The following is a 9,455-nucleotide window of genomic DNA, read 5'->3' as shown; positions in this document are numbered from 1 at the left end:
GTGAGATATTCTGCTTACAGACAACCAAACAGGAGGGGTGGGGGGGGGGGGGGGGAGGGTGGGGGCATCATCAAGAGATTAATTCAAATATCCCTGAACTACCAAAAACATGTTATAATTGTTACCAGCATGATTCATCAATGTGTGTCCTTCGGAGTGACGTCAATCTGGGCTTCCCATCTGATATTAATAATTAACTGATATTAATTATTAACTATTAACTATTATCTATTTATTAACTATTATTATTATTAATTATTATATATATATTATATTATATTATATATATTATATTATTATATATATATATATATATATATATATATATATATATATATATATATATATATATATATATATATATATATATATATATACGTATATATATATATATATATTGGGGAAATTTTGTGAAAGAGGAAACACAAACTAGAACGGCTCTCGGTAGTGGCATATCTAGCTTCAAGAAAAGAACGTCAATTAAACTATATAGAAAATTTGCCTATACAGTATATGTATATATATTGAAAATGTTGACCAACCTTTTAATGACAATTTGCATTGAATAAATTTGTTCATATAATGAAGTGTGAAAAGTCCTCCGAAGAGAAAGAGGAGGAACAAGCCTTTCGATAGTTATGGACGGTATGGACAGTGTTGGGGCAGCTCTTCGTCTAGTTCTACAAAGAATTGTCGCCGCAAGCAGCCGCAGAGCTCATGTGAGTGTTACAAAAAAGCGAAGGCGATGCCGCTCCACGTTACTTTCACCATTTGTTCCGTGCCAGGCCGTGGATGCACTTTTCCTGTTTCTCTGTGTATAATCTATACAGGACCTTCCGGTCATCACACCGCGCCTTGTAGCCGTGAGCAAGACGAAGCCGGTGAGCGCCGTCATAGAAGCTTATCGCCAGGGTCAGCGGCACTTTGGAGAGAACTACGTAAGCTTCTCTGCATATACACCGCCTCATTTAATGATGGCTTGTAATAGTGTTACTCTCTTTTCCTATACACCGCCTCATTTATGGCTCGTGTAATAGATTGCATTTTATTTCCCTATACACCGCCTCATATACGAGTTGAGATTGGCATTGATTCATTTTAGTTTATAGCATGTACTTGATGAAGTAAATGGTAATTGCAATATTTTAAGTTTATTCTCACGCTTTTGTCTTGTTGTTTGGGAGTATTTATGTTTCTCCCATTTATAGGTTCAAGAATTGGTGGAAAAGGCTTCAGATCCTCAGGTAAGTTGGAATTTAAAGAAGTTTCTCTATTTAAAATTACTTATTTATTTTTAGGTGGAAGGGTTTGGGCTCCACAATCCTCGAAGCTATACATTTATTACATATGCAAAGGGTGGAATATCTTGCATCTCTCCGTTATCCCAAGACCACCTTAGCTCTTCCTTTTGCTTCAAATTTCCTCTAGTATTTTATTGCCTAATTATTAAAATAAAACACCAATATTTTAGTTTGATGCTGTTGCGAATAAAGTTTGGGACCAAACTGTGCCAAGAGCCAAGTCCACATGTGGGCATCTGTCTATTTTGTACAAATGGGGTGGGACGGAAGTGTGGGCAGAAGAAGGGGCTGGTGGGGATGGGGGTAGCGAGGTGGTGGGGGAAGGAGGGGTGGGGTTAGCGCGGGGGTAAGGGAAGAGGGAAGGGAGCGGCCAGGGCGTGTGTTTTTGAGGAGGAGGGGGGGGGGGTGTTAGGGGGTGTGGGTTGGGGGAGCTGGGGGGGGGGGTGTTAGAGGGTGTGGGTTGGGGGAGCTGGGGATGGGGGATGCTAGGGGAGTGATTATATGGAGGGGCCAGGGGGAATAGGGAGACAGAGTGAGGTTAAAATGAGAAAAAAAGGAAAAAGGTGAGGGAATAAGAAAGGATATGGAAGATAAGAGAGTGTGTGAGAAGTGAAAAGACAAACAAAATGGTTGGAACGGGTAGGAGTACGAGGAAAGGAGGGACAGAGAGGGAGATGAGTGTCTCATTTGGACCGTTTGTATATGTAATGAATATAACGCTCCTTCTACCTGACCACATGTAAAGTTAAGATTTTTGAACATTCAAAGTATGTCGAAGCCTGAATTTAATCATCCCTGTCGCTGCTGTAATAAATATCCATTCTAGTATACAGCGCTGTATGAAGTATTCTAAAAGCTGCTGCTAACATGTCTGTTTATCTTTGGGATTGTAAGCTGGTACATTCTCACCTTGCAGGTCATTTGCAACTGTCCAGAGATCAAGTGGCATTTCATCGGACATTTACAACGAAGCAACGTCAATAAGCTGTTAGGTACCGTATGTTCGGTGGTATTTTGATTTCGATTTCATCGGGGCGGGTGCAAGCGATCGGTATGAGAGCACTGGTATGATTGATCGTCTATCGATGAGTTGCATCTTGAAAAGGCATGTTGGGTGTGTTATGACATCGAATGTAACACCGTAATATTCCACTGTGTAAAGCAGTGTGAAAAAGTGTCAAAATGAGAGTAAATCAACAAACGGCGGAAGGTTGTTGGGGAGAGGGTAACAGGCAGACAACAAAGAACTGATGCTCTAGGTCGCCCACCTTTTGGGTGGTTGAAACAAAAATCACAAACATCGCATACACAAGCCGAGTTACCGAGATGGTTGCCATGACGACACAATTCAGCCAATCACCGCCGTGATATAATCAGGTTGAGATAACGTCATGAAAAATAGATATCTGCAATATGAAAGCTAAATTTTCAACAGTTCTTGAAACATCACGTATACAAAAGTACATGGACAGATGCTCGGTCAGACGGAGCACATTGGAATGTTCCCCGTCTCCAACCTCGTTGGAAGGGTGGGGATCGGGGGACAAAAAAAATCCACAAACACAGTACGGTATAAGAAGGGGAATATCAGCTCACAAGGCAGGAAAGAAGTTAACAAGTTAACATCGTATAAACAACACCTTTGCCTTCACTTGTTTAAAATTCCACGTCAATTCCCTCACCGTGGAGTAGAGGTAGCTTCAGTTGTTGGTACAGTGGTGGCCCGTCGGTGAAGCCGGGAGCTTCCAGAGGCATCACCGATGCTGGACTGGCATCCCAGAGGTCATGGGTTCAAATCCAGCTGAATGGCTGCAGTGTTTTGGATTTGGATTCAAAGCCCCAAGAAATCAAGTTAGTTTACCAGAGAACTGCCCAGCCTCCATTAGATTGTCAATTTAAGAAACAACCCCAGCGAGCTCACTAACAACCTTCTGGTGGATGATCTCCCTGCCCACACCTGGTCAGGTGGACACGTGGTGCCACTCCACGCACCGTCGTTGACTCATTTTGTTCCCTTGTTGCATGAGATTGCGATTTCCATGTTGACATCACGTTAGAGAGCCTCACAAACTGCACTGCTGAGTTTATAATCTCATAACTGCCTTTATTTATTTTTCAAATTTAAACCACTTTGTGAATGTCATCCTTCGTTGTGTCTGTACCCTCGCCCGTTCCGGAAGGAATCGGAGAGGGTTTTGAGGTCTGTGTTTGTATCCGCACGTACATCAATTTTATTATATCGCCCCCGGGTGGCCTACCTTTATATTATGCCCAAATTGGCCTTGAGCACATTTCGCCAAAGCTGTCCATAGTATATTTATCTCCATAAATGAAAAAAAAGAAAAAAGAAGAGGGATATTGTAATTGGCTCATTCTGTCTGTCCATCCGTCACGCTATGTCCACGTGAGTGGTTGAGCAGAAATTTCACCAAACTTTGTAGATATGATCAACACATGGTGAGAAGGTGCAATAACAGCACCATTTTTGGCCCCACCCCTGGGGGCAGGGTAAAAAGGTCAAATGCCAAAAAATGCAATTACGGGCACATTTTTATATGAAACTTGGTACATGCAATCAACATGGGGGGAAGCATGAAATATGTAACGACTTTTTGGATTTGACCCCTGGTTCATGCCCCAGGAGGTGGGGGCTTAAGGTCACAGGGCGCAGAACGGAAGATTTTTTTTCAACCCAAAATTTGATATTTGGTCATAACTGATGGATTTGCCATCTTTCAACCTTGCTTTGGGTGGGAAGCGTGGGGATTTGAAATGGCGTGCCATCGACTTCGCTCTAGTTACCTCTATGTTAACCATCATTGATTTTTTTTTTAAACCATAAATGTGCATTGTCTAAATTAGGGACTATTAATAACGTGTTTAACCATAACTCTTTTTTAAATATTGTGTTCTACTGTATATCGCTTTTCACCCGATCTCTCAATTGTGAAGAATCACTTAAAAATTAAATAATTCTCGTATCGAAATCCATATTCAGATCTCAACCAAAATCTAATCGATTCGCCCTTGTCACACACACAACCTGTCCACCAAGTTTCGTCCAAATCCGTCCATAACTTTTTGAGATATCCTGCTATGTATCATTTTGGCCCTATCTCCCAATGGTGAAGAATCATTAAAAAAAATTCTAGTAGCCGGATCCGAATCCGGATCTTCACCAAAATCTAATCATTTCGTCCTTGTCGCATACGCTACATCTCTGCCAAATTTCGTCCGAATCCGTCCACAACTTTTTGAGATATCTTGTTCACATTCACAGACAAACAAACAGACAGACAGGGATGAAAGCATAACCTCCATCCACCTTAGGTGGTGGGGGTAATAATATGTGTAGTCTCTTAATGCTGCGTCTGTGCGTCTGCGTGTTCAGGGCCATACGTTTCTTATCTCTATACCTAATAAAACAGGTTTGTCTGAGTGTGACGAGTATCTTGCTAATTTACATATAAACCAATAATGATAATTATTTAAGCCTGGTGTTGGCTTAACGGTCAAGGTGGCTGGCTTAAGATCTTAGGGTCTTGAGTTTGAGGCCTTGTCGTTCCGTTAAATAACACCAGGTGGGTTGACTCAGCCTGTCATCCTTCCGAGGTTGGTAAAATGAAAGGTAACAGGACATTTATTTAGACAATGAGGAATTCATTCGTTGACGTATGAGCCTCACGTCCCCAAAAGAACACCGAGAGCGATTGTAACGCTGCCGGTCACACTGATTCTCAGATATACTGTAATCTACATCTCCTGCTGAGGCTCTGCATTGTTAAATGCTCTTTTATTATTTATTTATTTAATAATGTTTCATTGGCTGACAATGTCCTTGCAATGCACAATAAGATACAATAATTTGTACGCGTGTCTTCGTGCTGTACTATGAGCCTTTAGATCACTGTATATAAAAACATACTTTTGCTTTCCTTGTTTTCTGCCTTGTGCAGGTGCCTGTAACCTTGATATGATAGAAACGATTGATTCACCCAAGCTTGCCGACAAAGTCAGCTCGGCTTGGGGACGGTGTGGTGGTCAAAAGTTAAAGGTCATGGTGCAAGTAAACACCAGTGAGGAGGAAAGTAAGTGATTTGAAAAGTAATGGAGTGGTGTAGTAACAGTGTGAGTGTGGAGTAGTCGTCTGGGATCACAGGTGAGGATGTCATCAGGGACGGCCAAGTCCCGTGGCCATGGTGCAAGTCGTGCCCCTGTCGTGACTCACAGTAACCCAATTTCATTTCCGCCCCATTTCTCAGGCAAGCATGGCATGGGGATGGCAGATGCTGTAGCAATAATTCAGCACGTCGTGGAGCGCTGCCCTTCCTTGAATTTTGTGGGCCTTATGACCATCGGTGCAGAACATGACCCCAGCAAGGGGTTAAACCCTGACTTCCAGGTGTGTGTATGTGTGTTCATTCATGTTCACAGAGCTTTCATTCATGGTTTGGATACAACTTAATAATGTTGATTCACTGCATCTGCAGTTAAATAAAATAATGTAAATGTGATGGAGCTTTCGTTAGTAACACATGTTGGTCTGGGTTCTTGTGCTGGGTGCAGAGTCTGCTGATGTGCCGCCAGGAGGTGTGCAAGCACCTGAATCGGAATGTCGAGGATGTGGAGCTCAGCATGGGCATGTCACATGATTTTGAACATGCGGTGAGATTGGTATTCTAGCTTAATGCAGTGGCTACGTATAGATAGTCTTGTTAATTTATTGGTTTCTTCCGTCCTGCTTTTACTTTTTGGTCAGGGTTGTGATTCAGAAATATTGTGACGGGCCACCGGGTTTTGATTCTGACCCTGGTGTGACGGACGTTGCCTCTGGATAATTCTAAGAGGACGGTGTGTCTAAAAGATCACAATCGTCAGTTGCCCCAGAACTCCCTGCTCGGCCCCATGCCCAATGTCATGTTACCATACAAAGAAGACCGGAAACGAGCGATGACCGTGCCGATGATTATGTAACCAATCTTATCTAGTTGGCCGAGCGAGATCACTAGTTGCGTAACCATTTCTATCACTGACAAATCCCAATTAACTTTGCCTAATTTCCTTCAGTCGCCATATGCCACAATCAGAACTGACAGAATAAATCAGGACAGTTTCTAAAGGAAAGGGCTTTTAGTGTGCAATCAGGTAAATATTTAGAATGGGACAAACAATGGCATGTATATTCACAGGTATGTACAGAACGTATACATGCATGCCCATTATCCCCTATGTGACATACCTGCCCATGGAACCTTATCAGTGACCTCACAACTTTACGATCACTGGAGCCACATGCATCCGGGGAAGAGTCAGGGAGAGGGTCAAGAGAGTGGGAGCAAATGAGAGCTGGGGTCGTGTGTTGTGCCTCCTCACTCCTTGCGCCAGCTCCGTTGAGCTGACACCAACAGTCCTGTTGATGATCTGATGATCCTTCACACTATGCTCTCGGTCCCTCCTCACCATTGCTTGCCTTCTGCCTTCTCTGTGCGTTCCGGTGGATTGTTCTCAACAGGGACCGGATGTGCAGTTTTGGCAAGAAAGTGCAGGAGGTGTACGAGGCAAAGCGGGGGCCGATGGGCTATTCTGTTTGCGCAGCTTAATGAGCAGGGCTCCACACAAAGGTGTGAATGGATGACAAGTTTTGGAGGTATATGAGGAATTAAGCGTGAACCCCCCCCCCCCCCCCCCCCCACCCACCACCCCAATTCTCCGAGCCCTAGTGGCACCTGGTGACTGGCCTTCACAGTTCTGGCCTCTGTCTCCCTCGGGATGATTGATTGGTCCCAGGTGTTCACCAAACCGGTCAGTGGTGGCTGTGAATAGTGATTGGGCTGGGGGTTTCTGAGCGGCGGGCTGGGCAAGTAATGACGCTTTAGCAGAGGGACAGTAGCTGGTGCGTGTTATGTGAAATGAATGCGGAGGAACATGTGGAACAGGAAAAAGCACATTTCGAATCTCTAACTAAAAACTCGCAACGCATCACAATTTGATAGTCATTTCTGGTGAAACATTTTGCCGTCTTTCAACTTTGCTTTAGGTGGGAAGCGTGCGGATTTGCAATGGCATGACATTGGCTTAGGTCTAAAAAAAAATTCAACCCTACCGTGCCCCTTCCATTTTTTCTATCCAATTTTTACTATCCAAGCCGGCGGCCTTATGTTTTTCGGTTGTTTGTCTGTCTGTCTCCATCTGTCCGTGAATTCGGCATTAAAGGTCCAAGTTCAGAGGTCATGTCAAGTAAAAATGTGATACTTGAGAACAACTGACAGGATTTAAATCAAACTTGGTTCAATTATGTATAATGATGTAATAATGTTGGCGGAGGCATATCGGTCGACGCAGAGACCTTTAAGAGTGCCGTACAAGTATAACTTACCCCTCTTTCCTTTCCTCATTCTTTACCGCACACGGTAAACACCGCACACAAGGTGTTTACCAGACACAGGAGACATGCACGCATGGTGTATGCCCATGATCATAACCAAAGATGACCATTCACATCGAACCTTTTAGTGTAGAAGCTGCTGCTCAGACAACTGCAATCCAAGAAGGCAAGCAGTGTAGCCAAATGTGAGGAAGTGTCCAAGAAGACCACACCATTTGCAACTGGCAGTTTTGGTAGGAATTGGTAATTTGTTGAGGGTGTGGGCACTAGCTGACCTACTCTTCATGAAAAACACCATGGGATATTTAAAGTCAACCAACCAATACTGGCAGACATGACACCCAATTTTAACGTCCATCTGAGGGACGACACATTGATGAATCACCCTGCCTGCAAAACACCGGGATGACATTTTATAGTTGGGCCGAGGTTCGAATCCAGGCTGCACAGCTCAACGGTGAGCGTGCGTACCTCTGTTGTCCAGCTAGCCCAATAAACAAAGGGTACATAGATGATAAATCCTCATTTTCCATGCCAGCAAGACCTTTCAACACGTTTGATAGTTTCGTACCAAATATTGCTGAGTTAATATGTACTGACACAAGTTTTTCGAAAACAAAAAGTGAGACGCTTGATCAACATTTGTTTTGAATTTGCTTATTCTTGTGCTGACTTGCTCTCTTGTGGACGTTAGGTTGAAGTTGGAGCAACGAGCGTGCGAGTGGGGAGTACCATCTTCGGAACGCGACCCTATCCTGCCACTCAGGCTGTGAAAAATGTGTCTGGAGGAGCCAGATGAGACGCAGAGCTTCGTGCAGTAGTATTTGGATATTTTGCTTGCATTATGGTCATTCCTGCTGGAAGACATTTCAGCAAGAATGGGTAGGCCCCAGCTTGCCCGGAACCTGGGCGTGCTGTACTTTTGTCAAGCACTATGCTGTGAGGATGACATCGACGCATTGAGGCACATGTGTTGAAGTTGTCCGAATAGCTTTTTTGCTACTTGTGTAATGAGTAGCTGGTTAGTTGCCGTCGCCTAACTTTGCTCATAAATGTGAGGAAAGCCTGTACTGTGTATATGAACGAAGAAATTTTGAGTTGGAATTGAAGCAAAAACATAACTGACAATGCTGCTGATTGGTGGTGGTGTTTTTTAATTTGATCGCCCAGTGATTCTTCTAACATATAAAACAGAGCTATGTACGGCAACTACTTTGAGACCCCTGAGCTGATTGACGCCAAATTTTCAGGGTATATTAAGGGGTCTATACTTGTACTTTTTTCTTTTTTTTCCAAATATATTGGAAATTCTTTTTTTTTTTTTTGTGAATTTCTCGTCGGTCTTATTATTTGTGACACAGGACATTGCCTTCCAAGGGTGGGCCAAGAAGGGCACTCCCCCAGAGGGTGGAAGTACCCACTAGTTAGCTCTAAAAAGTGACAAGTAAAACAGTCAGCACACTTCAGATGTAATAAAAGTTTTGAATTTTTTTTTTTTCCCCCATGTAAATACATGCTCCTCAGTAGGGTGGCACTAAAATAGGGGTAAAATTTCAGACATGAAAATTATGGTCTTACCATTCAAATTGGTTCCATTTATTGTAGAAATCACACGTAAAATTTTATGCAAATCGTATAATATTTAGGGGTTTCTTACCACAACATGGCTTGTTGCGGTGAGCATACAATACAAAATTGTATAATTACATACAATTATATGATATTACAATTACATTATGTCCATACATATTACATAACAAACTGCAACA

At 43.0% G+C, this 9,455-nt stretch overlaps 1 protein-coding gene across 1 annotated transcript; it reads left to right on the top strand.

Moving 5' to 3' along the window:
• Positions 1-560: 560 nt before the first annotated feature.
• Positions 561-8,999, top strand: PLPBP (pyridoxal phosphate binding protein). Its single transcript, XM_068105967.2, has 8 exons — positions 561-719; positions 831-938; positions 1,209-1,244; positions 2,218-2,293; positions 5,258-5,389; positions 5,564-5,703; positions 5,868-5,966; positions 8,381-8,999. Exons 1-8 carry the CDS (start codon positions 639-641, stop codon positions 8,483-8,485), a joined length of 777 nt encoding a protein of 258 aa, XP_067962068.1. The 5' UTR covers positions 561-638; the 3' UTR covers positions 8,486-8,999.
• Positions 9,000-9,455: the final 456 nt, after the last annotated feature.

This window comes from Myxine glutinosa, chromosome 2 (assembly GCF_964187855.1).
Source record: "Myxine glutinosa chromosome 2, kmMyxGlut1.1, whole genome shotgun sequence".
Classification (NCBI taxonomy): Eukaryota; Metazoa; Chordata; class Myxini; order Myxiniformes; family Myxinidae; genus Myxine; species Myxine glutinosa.
The sequence above is the reverse complement of the archived record's forward strand: the minus strand, read 5'-3'. Positions and strand labels throughout refer to the sequence as shown.